Source organism: Ptiloglossa arizonensis, chromosome 2 (genome assembly GCF_051014685.1).
Source record: "Ptiloglossa arizonensis isolate GNS036 chromosome 2, iyPtiAriz1_principal, whole genome shotgun sequence".
In the NCBI taxonomy this organism is placed as follows: Eukaryota; Metazoa; Arthropoda; class Insecta; order Hymenoptera; family Colletidae; genus Ptiloglossa; species Ptiloglossa arizonensis.
In genome coordinates, this window is record NC_135049.1 from 7,662,257 (window position 1) to 7,680,894 (window position 18,638).

The 18,638-nt window shown below is 36.8% G+C and overlaps 1 protein-coding gene across 4 annotated transcripts in view; it reads right to left on the reverse strand.

The window, feature by feature from the left end:
* Heph (polypyrimidine tract-binding protein 1 heph) overlaps positions 1–18,638 on the reverse strand; it is a 739,001-nt gene that overhangs the window by 513,320 nt on the left and 207,043 nt on the right. For all 4 annotated transcript variants that reach the window (XM_076327578.1, XM_076327577.1, XM_076327575.1 and 1 more), the window contains one exon: positions 7,122–7,276. In XM_076327578.1, coding sequence (XP_076183693.1) covers positions 7,122–7,202 — 81 coding nt within the window. In that variant the 5' untranslated portion in view covers positions 7,203–7,276. The remainder of the gene's footprint in view (positions 1–7,121; positions 7,277–18,638) is intronic.

Sequence of the window (18,638 nt, forward strand, 5' to 3'; positions counted from 1 at the left end):
CCATCGGGCGTATTTAATTCAAAACTTGTACACTGTTCCTCCATCTCACTCCCTACAAATATATTGCGATCATTTTTCTCGTTGAACGATGAGCGCAAGGCTGAATCTCAGCTCAAGGTAGGACTCGCTATCGACCTCGTTTTCGAGTGAACTGACGATACTAATTTTCTTACTCGAAAGCTGGAATTATCGAACTCTGCTATCAGAACAGAGTTTACACGCAAAACTATTTAATTCGTACACGTAAAAATTGTTTCGGAAGAAACAAAACCCATTTTTCCGTATGCACGTTCAACACATCAAGCACCTCCGGTACGAAAATAGCAACCCTTTGTTGATGACAGCTATAATTACAGCAAAGGAAACGTCTATAGTAATATTAGAAAACTTCAAAGAACACTTGAATCAAATGCAGCTGTGGTACATCAAATGACGCATAGGGGTTAAGGGCAGATACATTGAACGATAAAAAGCTTGGACAGATCGTCTACAACGAAAGAGAGTGTGTTGAGAATAAAGTTTCGAAAAAGGCTATTTAGTGGCTATTAGGTCGTCCATCAAAATTTTCAATCGAAAACAAGTTCCTCCTGTATAAAATCACAATCGATTTGAAAATATGAGAGGTGTGTTATATTAGCAACTACGTTAAAAACTTGCCAAAATCTCTCACGATAGACAACATTCCAACACTTTTGTGTTGTAAGAAGCTTAAACACCTCACAGTATGAAGATCCATACGAAAATGGATCTGAAAATCTACTTCCAACGCCTAAATGACATCAAACCGCATAGCTGCACTGAATGAATGTGTTCTCCTTACAAGTCACAGTCCACCATCTAATTTATTTATTGGTACAAGGGTAGTCGCAGAAGTACCCGACCTAACGTATAGATGATGCTAGCTATTTGAAAAGAATAACCAAGGGAGAAAGTATCGACAGTATAAAGCTTAAGTTTGAAGGTTGACGACACTACGTTGTTTAGTATTTGTTTGGCAGCTATCAATAGTAAACGCTCTCGGTGAATTTGTAAACATGGAAAAATTGGTCATCGTTATGCGATACAATACTTTTTTTCGAAAGGCCTCGCTCCAACCGATATCAAAGCAGAGCTAGATTCTACTCTGGGAGAGTCTGCCCCTTCGTTTGCAACTGTAAAGTATTGAATGGCAGAGTTTAAACGAGGCCGTGCCAACTCTCGAGACGAACATGACAGTGGTCGAACAAATGAGGTAACTACGCCTGAAATGGAGATAAAAATACACAAAATGGTATTGGGTGACCATCGACTGAAAGTGCACGAGCCAGAAGACACGGTAGGCATATCGAAAAGTGCTGTACATCGCATATTGACTGAAAATTTGAATACGAGAAAGCTGTGCGCAAGATAGGTGCCACGATTGCTCACAATAGAACAAAAACAGAGTCGCAAGGATGTTTCGATCGAGTATTTCACGAGGTTTCGCAGCAATACAGTTGAGTTTTTGCATCGATTCGTAATCATGGATGAAACACGAGTCTATCGCTTCGCACTTGAGACGAATGAACAGTCGAAACAATGGACCGAAAGGGAAAAAGTGGCTCCAAAGAAGACGAAGACAGTTCCATCTGCAGGCAAGGTCATGGCGTCAGTGTTTCGGGATGCGCGTGGGATAATTTTCATCGATTATCTTCAGAAAGGAAAAACAATCAACGATGAGTATTATGCGAACTTATTGCAGCGTTTCAATGATGAAATCAAGAAAGAATAGCAGCATTTACACTAACATTTCAAGACAATACACTAGTTCACATATCCGTTATCACGATAGCCTGATCTTGGTTGGTGTTTAAGTTCGAATTATTTTCTCAAGCACCCTATTCGCCAAATTTAGCCCTCTCGGATTATTTTCTGTTTGCAAACTTGAAAAAATGACACGGTGGTAAAAGATTAGCCAACAACGAAGAGGTTGAGTCTGCGGTTGATGGCGATTCTACAGAGCTCGATGATTCTCATTATAAATACGGTGTCGAAGTTACTGAACATAATTGGGAAAAGTGTATCGATCTAAAAGAAGACTATGTAGAGAAATAAAGATATTTTTTTCCAAATTTGTTGTTTTCTTTATTAAATCAGGTACTTCTGGGACTACCCTCTTGTATTTTATAGATTGTAACGATCAGTTGTTTACCTTGGAAAGATAAGAATGAAATTTTATAACCTTAGCAAAGTAATTCAATGTAGTGGGTTGTTCGATAAGTTTTGTCGAATATACAACTTAGTATATTCTGCGCGATGTCTCGATGGTCTGTCGTACAGAAACAACAAGAATTTAAGACCACGTCTGTCGTGTCACGACACGTGGCACATGACTATCGTGAAAAATCGATCCCTCTTACTTCTCATCGTGCAGTAAATTAGATGCGTCGTCGACCAATACACTAGCAGGCATCGTTTCACAGGCATCGTTGCTTTCAGCACGCTCCCGCGCAAGTATTTCCCGAGGAATTTTAATTAATATCTCGTGGTTTGCAGAGGGAGGCAGCCGAAATGGGAGCGAACAGACGTCCGAGGGATACAAAGCCCTCGGATAAAAGGCGATATCCGAAAGGCCGCCGGGGGATAGTTTTTTATCGGCGACGAAATGCCCCGACTTCTTTTCGAGGGAGAAACAGGGTGAAAAGGTGGCCGACGGGAACAAAACCTGGGGCCAACGACACCGGAAATGGCGGCAGGGGGCTTAGCAAATTGCTGCTATTAACTTCCATCATCGCGTCTGTATGAAAAGAAATTTTATACACGGTCTCGTATTTATCGTAATCACACCGTGCGTTTATGTTGCTTTACGAAGAGACGAGAAACCATCCGACGTAAAAATTATTGGTTTTACAAGAGATGAACGGTGCGATTGATCCGAAGATTCGATCGAGATCGCATCCTTCGAGGTTTCAAGGCCATTCGTATTCCTTTACGGAAATCTATTTTCTTCAATTCGACGAATTAGTAACGCATGACTTTTGGATGTGAAAATAATTGGTTAATGATTTACTTTAGAGGAGAATGCTCCGATGACCTTGACCTTTGCATATGTTGTCGAGGGCACCGTTTCGAGCAATTTTTTCCTCCAGAACAGTTGGCGATCACCTTTAGTTTACAAGATATACTCTTAATTGTTTCTAATTTTCTCTTTGAAGGTTCAGGGGTAGTTTTATCGTTAAACGATCGATACCTTCTCCGAGTCTGTAATCTATTCTGTATTCTATTCTTTCTTTATTCTTTATAGAGCCTACTCTATGTCTTCGCTCTTCTACTATCCAATAACTAGGTAATTTAGAGTCACAGGCATTGTTTTGCACACTCCTACGAAGAACCATCGTTTTTTCACTTATCTAGACAACCTTCGACACATCCATAAATTATTTGAAAGCGATATTCTGCCTTCAAAACAGCGTATCGACAAGATATTGAAATATTCCTATTAACCAAAATATGCTACATTACATTCTATACGCAGGGACCAATGAATAATTAATTCATCCCTCATTTAACGAACCATCTAGCACTATCTCCTCCAGTTACGTATTCGCGTATTAGCCACAACTGCAAATTACGCAACTCGAAATGATTATCGAAACGAATAGAATCACTCGAGAAACAACGGTGCTAACAACTACCAGAGCTCAGAGGGTACCTACCCACTCCACCTTTCACCCCACAAATTTCCTGCAACACGACCTCGCTCTTTCTCGTTATGCGCCAAAGAGCTGGACACATTTCAAAAGACACGTCTCCGGCCTTTATATCAGCAGAAATATAGATATTTCGAGAGAAAGAGAGAGAGAGAGAGAGAGAGAGGATACAGTGTTCCATTCCCGGGGAGAGTTCAAATACAGTCAAACGGAAAACGAATTCTCTTTTCGCGTCTGTGCCTCGAACGTCGCGTCAACTTCAAAACTGAATTAAGTCCTTAAACTTGCAGGATTACCGCGGATATACAGGAACGTAATAACTGCACGAAATCCCGGGAGCGCCTTCTCAAAGATCGTTTCATCTTCAACCGGAATTAGGCTCGGTTCCGAATGCTGCACTGGACAGACTTGTTTACATTTAATTTATCGATGAAAAAAAAATACTGCTTGTGTCCCGTCACTTAAGGAAAATTGTACGATTCTTCTTCAGGGATTCGAAGATGAGGAGACACTTGTTGAGGATCTTGCCGAGTGATAATTATTGGAAATAATTCTTTGGAACAGCGAAAATCTGAGTAACCAAATATGATCGTTGCAGATTACTAATGGTCTCAACTTATTGGAACGAACACACTCTGATTAAATTCTGAGCTTTAGATGTACAATGTGATGAGATGTGAATTGATATTTTTATGTGTTGCATATTGCAAGTACAGTCATAGAATGATTGACGTGTTCACTTAGTATATTGAACGAACAAGGACTATATTCTGAACGTGGTCGTACTTGTATAAAAATTAATCTTAAGTAATAATCTTTCGTTGAAACGGTGTATACGCGATCGTGTCGTTTATGTTAGCTATTTTTAAATTTCGAGCCAACGACGCCATTTTAATTTCGTCTTCTACGTTAATTAAACGATACATTGAAGTTAGGTCAATAACAGGATACAGCTAAATCTCCCCTATTTATCGTAAATATATACTTATTTTTACTTCTGTATATTATTATTTTTATATACCTTGTATATAACATTTTTGTGCAATGTATGCATTGCATTTTATAAGGAAAAGGTTTTCTTTTATTCCAATTCTTGCAAAAAATCCCACAAGTTTACTCAAGGAATTTATGTGAATGGAAAGAATGCATTCATTGACATAGTATTTTGATTTTATATGCGATGCAATGGTGAAAATGACTTCAATGTAATCCTCGCTTTCAAATGACAAACTCGGGTCAGCCAAATTATTTGAAAGTGGAGTAGATAGCGATTACTATCTCAAACTGAGGTCAAGCATCGTGTATAGCTCTGATAAAGAAAATGAATGGGATACACCAAGAATGAGCGAAACGAAGTAACAACAAGAGAACCTAACGTAAAAAATTGTATTTTCATCGAGGAATAAAATTCGATCCTGTTTTACATATTTTTCGTTTTGTCTTACATTAAGGAATCGCATTAAAAGTTAGACACGTAACATCTGAAATCTGCTTGTCTTCTACATTAATACAAAATAAATATTTCAAGTAGTACTAATCTAGTTTTTATATCTGAAATATTGCAATTGGTTCTACTTGTTATTTGTGTAAAATAATTACCTGAGAATATGAATCGTCGAGACTTCGAGACTTGTCTCTGCTAGATCCAGATGCTTTCTAAATAACGTTATTTGAAACAGTGTTTGATAACTCGAACGATGCCATTCGGTTTTCAAAACAATACACATGACAGATAAATATTTATAAGCATACGTGTAATTTAAATATTTTGTAAAATGAACTCTAATTATTTACGCAATCTCGATGTTTAGCACAGGTTCTTAGAACATGCTGCTTGTAAAGCCAAACTAATTACGACTAAGTACGATCACCGTTACGATTCTATAATTCCTTGGGATGTTACAAAAGGGAAATAATTTTCAATCTATTTTTTTCATATGAAATTATTAACTACCGAATAAACTACTCAATACTGAGTCAGACGTTTGAAAATTTTTTCTCTTTCAAGGATTATGCTTGGCACCGGGCTATGAAATAAGATAGTATTTAGATCCTTTTTGCAGACGGATGTATAATTTGATGAAATGTTTATTAATTATCTAAATGCACGCAAACAAAACAACACGTGTACCAACTTCTATTCAAATATTTTGATTAGTAAAAAATTGTATTCAATCACGTGGAGTACATAACAATATTTTCTTTTTTAAATCTGGTTGCCCGAGAGAAAAGATATCTGTCATCAAATTACTTAAAATCAATAAGCTGTGAAATCATACAATCTTCATTAGTATCGCGTGCGAATTTCTTTTATTTTTATTTTTCAGTTATCTGTATAAATTTAAATTGAATATCAAACTTTTACATATATTTTCAGATTTCCTCGATCGTAATTGGACAAGTTTCTTATAGAAAAATAATCCGACGTATAACGATAGCAACGTTAATACAGATTATAAAATTCCTTTGTTTGTTTTAGACAATTTGGCAATCAAATACCTTCTCCATCAATTTTCTTCGAGGCGCTATATGTAATTCATCATAATTTTTGCACAAATAAATATTTTGTAATCAAATTTAATAGATTTATCGTTGAATATGTGTACTGCTAGATTATGGATACACATTTAATAAAATTACACACTTACCAGTCTCCAAAAAAAATTTTAAGTAACTACCTTATTTTCTCCACCCTTACGTTTACACTGTCATATTTCACCAGTTATGTTATTGTTTCTTAAAGAAAAATCAAATAATTCATGGCTTCGGATACCATACTTTTTAGAAGAAACGACAGAGTGCTAGTGAATTTTCGAATAGTAAAAAAGTATTTTGATGCTCTCGATAAGTGAAAGTAACAATTCATGTAATAAACGATACATAACACTGCATAAAGTGTATATGTTCGAAAAATGTTACACCGAATTACTCAAAATCCACAGAGCATCCCTCATTTGCTTCTAATGTCGCGACTTAATTCCTTACTTTAATTATAGAACAGACATCCTATCCTAAAAAGCATGAAACACCTGAAATCGATACTCAAACTGCAGGAAACATCAACAAACACGGAAAAATCGTCTCGAAAGTAAAAGCATGCCTTCTCCGGGTTGAAATAAAAATAACAAAGAACAAGAGAACATTACACATCACGTACGTACACGTTGTAACAGTATTTTCGCCGTGACAGAAGCAAGCACTAGAGTTCAGAATAGGTGACATACGTTACAATGTGCGATACAAGTTCACTGACAGAGGAAGTTGAGAAAAATGGTACGATGTTGGTTCACTTACCCCAAACACCGACTAAACTTCAGGCTTTTCTCGCGTCGATTTCGAGTTTACTTATTACATCGATCAAAGTTATCGACACGAATTGTACAAAATTTCATGGTTAGAAAAAGTTTGGCCAAGAGATGCGTTGCCAATCGAAACTGGATCATCGCGACTCACCTTTATTCCGAGGGTAGGAGTCAGCATTCCATAGTCGGTTAGGGGTGGCAGCATAACGGGAGGTAGGTTTGCCATCATCATACTGTCTAGAATCTTCGCACGTACTTTCCCTTCGTGCACAGAACACAAATCAATTTATTGCTTACTAGACCTACCTGAAACATAAAAAGCAGATGGACGTTAAAAAACTTCGTTGAAACGTAGAAGCCGTATAGTAAAAGGATCCACTGTTAACTCCTTTAAAGTGTACGGAGTTAATTATATATGTATATGCAATATTATTGGATAAATTCGATAGTGTTTAACGACAACAACGATAAGCAATAACGCACAAATGTCGTAAAATAAATAGCAATAGTTTATTTAAACTATTAAACAATGGTAGAGGGTATGGTTTGCCTCTAAGGGGGCTTTGTATACCACATTTTAATTAATGTACACCCTCTGTTAAGAACGTATTTTTTCTTTTCTCCGGGTAAAAAAATCGGTTTTCTTTCACATTTTCTGAAAGTACAGTGTTTAGAATATACATATGCTAAATATTATACCGACATTCCAAATATGAACGGTATTACAGCGCCATTAAAGGATGTAGGTTTTTGTGTATTTGTGAATCCCTAAACTGAGGAAGAAAGCTAAACTGAGAATTCTTGTATGGTCCCTTTATTGTTTATTCGATTAAGTGAAACAAAATCATAAACATATTTGTCGTAGTTTTGGTTTTACAATAACAGAGAAAAGTTAGAAAATGTCTTGAAGAATCGATAATTTTTCACGTTGTCCGCCACTATTTTGTAGTGCCTCTTTTTTTTAAACGATTCTAGTACCTGCTATAAAGACAATTGTGTGCACTAAAAACCATTTCAATTATTTATGTCTTATCAATGGAACGGGTGTCCTAGTTTATAATTTTTAAAACGATAATACTTTTTTCGTGTAAACATTTGTACATCTTCTTCATTTTGTGGATTTTTGTCACCATTTCAGGTGTAATCACCTCATTCGATGATAGCTCGTACGACCACGTTTAAACTCTGCCATGCAATATTTTATTGTTGCAAACGAAGGAACAGACTACCCCAGAGTAGAATCTAACTTTGCTTTAATATCGGTTGTAGCGAGGCCTTTGGAATGAAACTATTGTATCACATAACGATGACCAATTTTTTCCATGTTTACAAATTCACCGAGAGCGTTCACTATTAATGGTTGCCAAACAAATACCAAGCAACCTAGCGTCGTCAATCTTCAAACTTAAGCTTCATAAGGTCGATACTCTCTCTCTCTCTTAGTCATTCTTTCCAAGCAACTACCATCATCTGTACATCAGGTCGGGTACTTCTAGGACTGTCCTCATAAATGCTGTATCCTCTTTAAATACGAGAACAGGGTTCAACAGTCCAACACTAGTCCGATCCAGGTCCTTTGGCGTTTAACCCTTCGTGGCATGATGATTTTCCTCAATTGGGAAAATAAATTCTCGAACACCGATCAAAATGTTATACTTCCTCTTGTTCGAACGTATAAAGATTCAAACTCACGATCAACGTCACCGCAACAATGAATAACCCTTCCCCTGAATTTCCTTTCCCCGCAAGGATCCAATTCGAATGGAAAGCGAGCACAAGGAGCACGAAGCAACATTAAACAGCATTAATTTTCACAAATCTGCAACATTACCCCGCATCCAGAGGAAAGTGAGGGGAATCCGAGTCGGCGCGCTTACGTGACGGGCCTGGCGCACAATCAGCAAACTTGGTGCCGCTTTCGCGAACAAAGCGCCCGGCCGCGTTTTCCTTATCTTAAATCCACGCGGAATGTAGAAAGTGTAACAAAGGCTGCGGAACTACGGCTCCAGGTATCTACCGATGAACTTTTCCCGAGCCCAGGCGACACGCTTCGCGCAAACATTGTTCCGAACTCGCCGCGATCCGGAACCGGGAGCACTGAGGCTCCGCAGTTCTGAAGTTTCGTCAGCACCCCTCCAGGCACATTTCAATTATACCCAGGCAACCAATTAAGAAATTAATCCATTAAGATTAACGTGAACCGCGACAGAACTCGCGTAGACGGGATTGCACACGACGAGATCAACTGAAATCTAGTCACATTTAACATGATCGCTCCGATGAAGGTCAACAAACTCTGGCCAAGGGTGCTAGTCATTACGGTCGCATTTAGTTAATGGCAACGGGAACGACGAGAGAACGGATCTTCTATTTGGATAGGAGTGTTGGAAAACTTGTTTTTAGAATAACGAGAATTAAAGCACACCTTGGTGGCACGTAAAGCCACATTCTCATTTGTGTGTGTTGCTTTTCTTTTGGGGAGGGAGCGGGGTAATTAAACATTATTGAGATGTTATCTGCAATAAATTTTTGAATAGTAATAATATTAATTTTGTTAACGATAACACAAAGTGCCCAAATACCTTTCTTATTTTGTTTATAACCACACCTTGGTGGCACCTAAAGCCACATTCTCATTTGTGTGTGTTTCTTTTCTTTTGGGGAGGGGGCGGGGGTAATTGAAAATTATTGAGATGTTATCTGCAATAAATTTTTGAATAGTAATAATATTAATTTTGTTAACGATAACACAAAGTGCCCAAACATCTTTCTTATTTTGTTTATAACCACACCTTGGTGGCACCTAAAGTCACATTCTCATTTGTGTGTGTTTCTTTTCTTTTGGGGAGGGGGCGGGGGTAATTGAAAATTATTGAGATGTTATCTGCAATAAATTTTTGAATAGTAATAATATTAATTTTGTTAACGATAACACAAAGTGCCCAAACATCTTTCTTATTTTGTTTATAACCACACCTTGGTGGCACCTAAAGTCACATTCTCATTTGTGTGTGTTTCTTTTCTTTTGGGGAGGGGGAGGGAGTAATTGAAAATTATTGAGATGTTATTTACAATCAATTTTTGAATAGTAATAATATTAATTTTGTTAACAATAACACAAAGTGCCCAAATACCTTTATTTCTTTATAACCACACCTTGGTGGCACCTACAGCCACGTTCTCATTTGTGTGTGTTTCTTTTCTTTTGGGGAGGGAGCGGGGTAATTAAAAATTATTGAAATGCTATGTAGAGTAACTTTTTCAATAATAATAGTACTAATTTTGTTAACAATAACCCAAGTATTTTCGTTCTTCCCAGGATTCTGACATATACATATATCATTGGCTAAAAGTATGAAATAATATATGTAGAAGATTATTCTTGGTAGAGATGGATAAAGTTAGTAAAAAAATATTTTCTTTTCTTTTTTGTACACTTACATCGTATTTGCATTTCTAACTCCCGACGTATATAGAAGGAAAATATAATTGAGACAAATTTTGAGGAAATTTCGTTTACGAAAAAACACGATTTAAAAAGATTAAACGACTGAATGGATTATAATAAAATGAATTAAGAAGTAGACAGCTTAAAAGGCGATTAAAATGATGTTATTATACCTGAAATAAGAATTTAATGCGACAATGAGTGATAATCGTGAAACAATTATCAAGTGATCATATTTAATGCAAATAGAGGTTAACTAATATCGTTACATAATAAGTTAAACGATTTCCTACATTTGGCCAGTATCGCAAAATCAGATAAAGAGATTAAGAGCCAAAAGATACCTATCGAAAATAGTATTTTGTTTATTTATGACATTTGACTTATCTGATTTGGCCAATCTATAAAATTATTTTATTATAGAGACTACTTCTAGCTAATTGTCAAAGTATAAATATCCGCACACCGTATCTTCTCTTCAAAAGTATGTCACACAAGTATTGCTCTGAAGATAATTTCATATAATCATAATTAACAATTGTATGGACAGTTCTGTTATTTGTAATATTATCAGAAATATACTACCGAGAAACGATTATCGACTCGTCGATTGTGCAAAATTTTGCACGGTTTCTTTTCGCATCGAGTGCTCGTCTCGAAAATGAATGCCGCTGATGACCACGGTATCTCTGTCACGATTTACAAGCAACGGTCCCGTGCAAATTAAACCAGACTAGGTACACTTTAATTAGCCGCACAGCAAACAATCAAGGTCTAGAGCCACTGATTTACATGAAAAGCGTACGTGTGAATTCGACTGAACGGAATTACCGCGAATCGGCTTGCTTCCGGAAAGGGCCGCTCGATGCGTTTCCAAGGAATGAAATTCTCGATGATTTTCGGTGTTGAAATCCGTGATCACGTACCACGGAGCGCTGAGCCTCTCTAAGTGCTCTTCAATTACTCCACGGACCGGCCAATTAAGAACTTAATCCGACAAGATTTCGATGCAAAACGTGCTACGAGGCTAGATAAGAAGGTGGACAAATAAAAACTGTTCCATCCAGAATTTGGTTACGCGATTTACACACGGTTGCAGAAGATAGCCACACGGGCAATTCAAATATTCCGCAAGTTAACAATGAAACGAAAGATGGCGGTAGTTGTTCGAAAAAATGACTAAGGAAGAATATACCGATCTTATGAAGCTTAAGTTCGAAGCTTGACGTCGCTACGTTGTTTGGTATTTGTTACAGTGAACGCTCTTGGTGAATTTGTAAATATGGAAAAATTGGTCATCGTTATGTGATACAATATTTTTATTCGAAAGGCCTCGCTCAAAGCAAAGCTAGATTCTATTCTGGGAGAGTCTGCCCCTTCGTTTACAACTGTAAAGTATTGAATGGCAGAGTTTAAACGAGGCCGTACCAACTCTCAACTACGCCTGAAATGGTGACAAAAATTCACAAAATGGTATTGGATGGCCATCGACTGAAAGCGCACGAGCCAGCAGACATAGTAGACATATAAAAAAGTACTGTACATCGCATACTGACTGAAAATTTGAACACGAGAGAGCTGTGCGCAAGATGGGTGCCACGATCACTCACAATAGAACAAAAACTTCCATATGATTCTTCGTGTGACCACGTTTGAAACTAGGCTCCATTAGACAAAAGCCGACTATACGTTCAGCAATGTTAAGTATCGAATTATCCTGAAGGTATGGTCGATTTTCGATAGGACATAGGACAGATTTGTATGTATCAAAATGATTGAAAACAATTGACACGCGTACATACTAGTATTAGAAAAGATGATGTTTCAAACATCTTTAGGAAACAAGTTTATTTAGGATACATTTATTTTTGAAAGTTTTGTGCGTCTTTGAATACGAAAGGATATAAAGTGCATTATAGGAATTCGATGCTTTTCTTTTACCGAAAAAGCAAAAATGTCACACAAGCAGCGAGATAGATATGCGATGTTTGTGGTGAAGGTGCAATAGCTGAATGAATTGCGCAGAAGTGGTTTTCTAGCTTCAAAGCTGGTGATTTCAAACTTGATGATCAAGAACGCCTGCGTAGGCCCTTCACTGCTGATGAAGGTCAGATCGAATCACTAATAAACACAACGAGACACAATTTTTTAAGCAAGTGGTGACGGAAGATGAAAAATGGATTATTTATAATAATATTGAGAGGGAAAGATCACGGAGAAAGCGAAATGAACCACCTAAGACGACCCTAATAGCGTCTTCACTCGAAGAAAGTCATGTTTTGCGTCTGGTAGAACTGGAAAGGAATCTTATATTATGAGCTTCTACCAATCAACCAGACGATAAATTCTGGAAAGTATTGCTCGCAATTAGGCTAATTAAAGACACTGATTGACCAAAAACCTTCCGAACTAGCCAATAGGAAGACTGTCGTGTTTCATCAGGACTTTTGTCCTCATGTGTCTTTGACTACTGGATAAAAGTTGTTAGAGATTGGTTGGGACGTTCTACTCCGCAGACAGTATTCACCAGAGATTACACCCTCATATTTTCACATATTCGTGTCTTTATAAAATTCCTGTGATGGTAAAAACTTTAACTCTTTGGTCGATGTAAAAAATCACATTGAGAAGTATTTTGTTGAGAGACTTGAGAACTTCTGGAAGGATGGAATGTTCAATTTCATGAAAGATGGAGAAAGCTTATTGAACAAAATGGCAATTGTATCATTCGATAAATGTACACAGAAATTTAAATTTATGGACTTTCAAGTTTGCTTAAAAATCATGAACTTTCCGAACAACCCAATAGTAATATTCGGAGATTAACTGTGGGCTCTAGCAGTATCTAGGTGGTACGATGTGCTGTACCAGCTACACTGTACCTTGTCTTGGGAACTATACCTAGGTCAAAAGGCTACAAGCCCCGATGATGTCGTTTCCATAGCCTTTCTAACATCTTGGGCGCCTGAGGAGACATTCGACTCTATGTAACCTGTGATGTAGAATCTTAAATACTAATGTAGACATAACCAAACCTACAAGTCCAAAACGGACGAGCTTTGGGAAATTCCCAATGTGTCACCTTTATACCTCGGTATCCAAGTGTTCAAACACCGTGTAAATTTCGTAAGCCACTTGTACGCGATGATGACTATAAAACTCCATCGATCACTTTTTCGTACTTCCAGAACGGAAGCGTTGGAACCACCGCTTTGCTGTTGCATTCGATACTGTATTGGGTCTACAAAGAGCACAAATCTTTTTGACCGCCTGCTAATCTTTTTTTGGTCGTAGTGGTACCGAAGAATGTATCCAATTTTCTCTTTTTTCACCTTCATTTTGGAACGCTCTAACACACAACTGGATTCACTGAACACAAAACTGTCAGAGAACTTTTTTTTAAAGCGTTATGTCGCCTTTAAGTCGCAATATAGAATGACAAGATGCAACGTATAACCATATCGTGAGATATGGCTCACTAAAGCCATCGAACGAAAAATGCTCAAAACTTTTTACTTCGCCCATTGTTACAGCATGTCTTTCAAAGCGATTATTATTTTTAACCAGCCCTTCGATGAAGCATTTCACCGACTGATTCAATTTTGCCTATTTCAAGACCACTTGAACAATATTCAAATATTTCGAAGGATCCATTTGAAAGATGCTTCGCCCACTTTACTGCTGAAAACTGTTTGGTAACATCAACGCATAAATTTAACAAAAATTACACTCTCTCATCGTTAGGAACAGCAGGATATTGGAATTTTGAATTATGGTTGCGATTAAATAATAGCTCGGTATTTTTATTTTATCAATAAATCAAACTTTATTAATATTCCGGAAAGTGTATCTTTTGCGTAATTTCGGACTAACTGCGAATCACAGTTCGTTATGGTAACAAACAAACTCTTATTTTGTTTAATAAACATCACGTATCCGTAGAATAGAATCTTCTAGAAGATTCTAGAAAGACATTATATATATACACATGCATATACAAACACATACATTCATACACACGCACACATGGATATACACATATACTATTCATACATATACATATATACATGTATATAGATATCATATATTTATACATATACATATATACATGTATATACATATCATACATTCATACATATACATATCATACATGTATATACATATCATACATTCATACATTCATCCATTCATACATACATACATACATACATATCATACATTCATACATTCATCCATTCATACATACATACATACATACATACATACATACATACATATCATACATTCATACATTCATTCATTCATACATACATACATACATATCATACATTCATACATTCATTCATTCATACATACATACATACATATCATACATGTATATACATATCATACATTCATACATTCATCCATTCATACATACATACATACATACGTATCATACATACATACATACATACATACATACATACATACATATATATACACATGCATGCATACGGCTACCAGAGATGATTTTTGCTGCATCTTTAGACGGTACTGGGGATTCAAGAGAGGAAAATTCGGCGAGGCAACATACATCGCGAAAGAAAATTATGGTGAAGAAGAACAGAAGAACTTGGGCAGTCTGACGTTGAACGGGACAAAGACAAGTACCAACGAAACACTCAAGAAAATAAAGGGTCGATCTCGAGTTTCTCTCTCGAAATTGTGGCACAGTAGCGAGACAACAAAGTGGCGCCCAAGAGAACGTCGCAAAAGTGAAGCACTCCGAAGTTGTCGCGAATTTTTCTTAACGTTAAACAGTAAGAGGGGCTGGGTAAAGATGAAAAAGAAGAAGTAGACGAGAAGCGGTGGGAGTGGAAGAAGTGGATAGTTCGGTCGAGCACGAGAACAGCGTGGAAACACGGCGTTCACGGAAATAGAGATTTCGCGAAAGGTCTTACGTCGGATTTGCCGGTTAAGCCGCCTCGGATCGTGCTGTTACAACGTTTCCCCCTGTCCCCTTTTTCCCTCCCCTCTTTCTCGTTCTCTTCATCCGCTCCTCTAACTCGCAGATCGACGGCGGCCACGTGACACCAATCTAAGTTTCGAACCCATCCTTCACAAACCACCCTACCCTGCTCCTCACCGAGATATGTTTTTCAGAATTTGTGTTTCTGTCAAAAGTTCCGTACGTTTGAATACTTAACCTCGAATCGTTCTTTCATTCGTCTGTACACTCAATATCTTTAGGCGAAAAATGTTTCGATTGTATGGAAATGGTACTTTAGCTTGATAGGAAAGTTTTGACGTTTTTCTGTTGCTTCAATATCTAGTATTTTGTTTTCGAAATATTAGGTTGGTAAGAATTTTTGACGTTTTTCTGTTGCTTCAATATCTAGTATTTTGTTTTTGAAATATTAAGTTGGTAGGAAGCTTCGACGTTTTTCTGTTGCTTTAATCGAAGTGTTCATAACTTCGTTGTTGTGTGCACGAATTAGACAATTTTGGTATTGATAATCGAAGGCTAGTGTTTCCACGTTTTGAGTTTTAATAAAAAAGAGTGTGTTCGATCATTACATTTTCAGAGATCGGGGTACACCATGGATCGAGAAAAACTTTATTCGATGCACTCTATGCTTTATGAGTTCCAATTTGGTCATTATGCGACGGAGGCTCGTAAAAATTTGTGTTTCGTTTTTGGACCGTCTAAAGTTAATGGGCGTAAGGTCCGAAGATGGTTTGAAAAATTCAGGTCGGGTGACACGAATCTTCAAGACGAACCTCGCACTGGAAGGCCAAAGAAGCTTGACAACGACGTTCTGAGAATTTTAGTGGATAATGAATCACTACTGACTACGAGGATGATCGAGGAAAGGTTTAACGTTAGCCATACAACGATTGAGAACCACTTCAGCAAGTTTGGATTTGTCTACAAATGGTATCGTTGGACTCCTTGCAAATTAAACGAAAAAAATATGGCAGATCGGATTTCCATTGCTTCTTCTTTGCTTTCTCGGCAACAATACGAACCACTCTTGGGTCGCCTCGTTACTGGTGATGAAAAGTGGATTGTGTATAACAATGTAGTCAGGAAACGAGCCAAGGTAATGTCAGATAGTTCATCTCTTGCTAAGGACAATGTGCACGCCAAAAAGAGGTAATGCTTTGCATTTGGTGGGATTGTCAAGGTCCTATCCATTGGGAATTGTTACAACTGGATCAAACTGTCACGGTAGACCTCTATTGTGATCAGGTAACTCGACTGGATGCAAAAATATGCAAACTTCGTCCGCACTGTATAATCGAAAAGGTGTTGTCTTCCATCGTGACGATGCAAGACCTCACGTGGCTTTAAGGACGAAAGTGAAACTCCAGGTTCTTGGATATAAAGTTTCATCACATCCACCGTACTCACCTGACCTAGCTCCATCTGATTACCACTTATTCCTCTCGATGCAAAATTTTCTCAGGGGAAAAAAATTTCAAAATTTTCAGGATATTCAGAGGCCAGTAGTAGATTTCCTGGTATCTAAAGAAAGGGCCTTTTGCACAAAAAGCATAAATGACCTTGTTGACAGATGGTGAAAGATCATAAAAAACAGTGGGCAATATTTCATTGATTAATCTTAAGTATATAATATAGGAAAATGAAATTTCCTCAAGAAAATTACATAACTTTCTTACCAACCTACAATGGAGAAACTGAACAGATTTAGGAGCATCCAGACGCACTTATCGCAATAGCTTTAATTGTAAAAGAATTCAAGAACAAATCCAAGAAACCCACTGGTGTAATATAACCTATGAAAGTTTGATTAACACCGAAATATTAATTTAGAAATGTTTCAACTTTCGTGATAACCTATGGTTAAATATCACCACCGATGCGAAATAAAAATTATGTTACTTTCCATTATATAAAGCCAAACGGTGAAAAAAATACTCAGCATGGCTAACACGTAACTAAAAGATGAGGTCCAGAAGTGGAAAGAATAATCTATTTAAAAATACTTGTAAAATCTATTGATAATCGATGCCAATTTATTCTGGAAAATTATCAAGAACACGAAACAAGCAATTCATTTTATCTGCCAGGAATGAAGATCAAAGAGCGATACTGAAGAAGTAAATAAATTTGTCGATCATCTAAACAAGGTATCAAAGGAGAAATTAAATTTTCGAGTATGAAGAATGTTGGAGAGAAGAAGTATTGTTCTACTGCATTTCTGGAAGTTATTAAGGAGGTGTTTTAGTCTAGATGGCAATTTTTTAGGTGCATTTCGGAATTATTTTTTAAAAATCATAAATATATTATTGTATCAGGATTTATGATACGATTTTGATTTATATTTAAAATATTCGCGCTATTTTTTTCATGCAAAAATATTTGAAATAAAAAAGAAATCGATTTTTTTAAGATTCTCGACTAGAATATTACCTTAAGTCTTTGACAAAATATGACACCCGAGCTTGCTAGACACAATAAAGAACATGCTTCCAATAACATATTAGACGGTAATAAAATTAAACTTATGAAAGATACTTCCAGGTGAAATATTGAGATGAGTTAAGAGTATGCTTAAAATTTAAAAAAAGTATAATAGAATCTGGTGTACCACTAAAAAAGGGTCTTGTTATACAATTTTGTATTTAGAGTATTTTTCAAACGTGACAATAATATTGATATACACACAGATATTTTCTACCCAATGACCTTGAATGTATATTCGAACGAAAGAACACATTACGGATGCATTCAATTTTTCCTCGAGGCTACTCTTTCTTAGACAATTTTCACGTTTTCTTTACTTTTCTATTTTTAATTAAAGAAGTTTTTACAAATAAGAGGGAGTGTTACCAGAAAAATTGCATGGTAAAAACTTCTTAAGACAATATTGTAGACAATGACTTTCGTTGTATTCGAAAAAGTAATTACTCAATAAACTGTACATCTTATACACATGTTCTACGAATATCCCTTGTAGTAGGTACCAAAGTGATAAACATATCTGTCGTAGTATTTTTATCTCAATAGAGGAAAGTTGAAAAATCTCTTCAATAATACTTGTCGTATTGTCTTCTTTTTCAACAATTCTAGTACCTGTAACAACGTCATAAAACCAACCGACTAGAAACCTCAGTTTGTAAGCATCAGCTTCGAGCCGAGTCGATCACCGTAACGATTTTCGCAAGTTCGTCGCGAATTTGTTTCCATGCATCATAGAAGCTCGTGGTTAC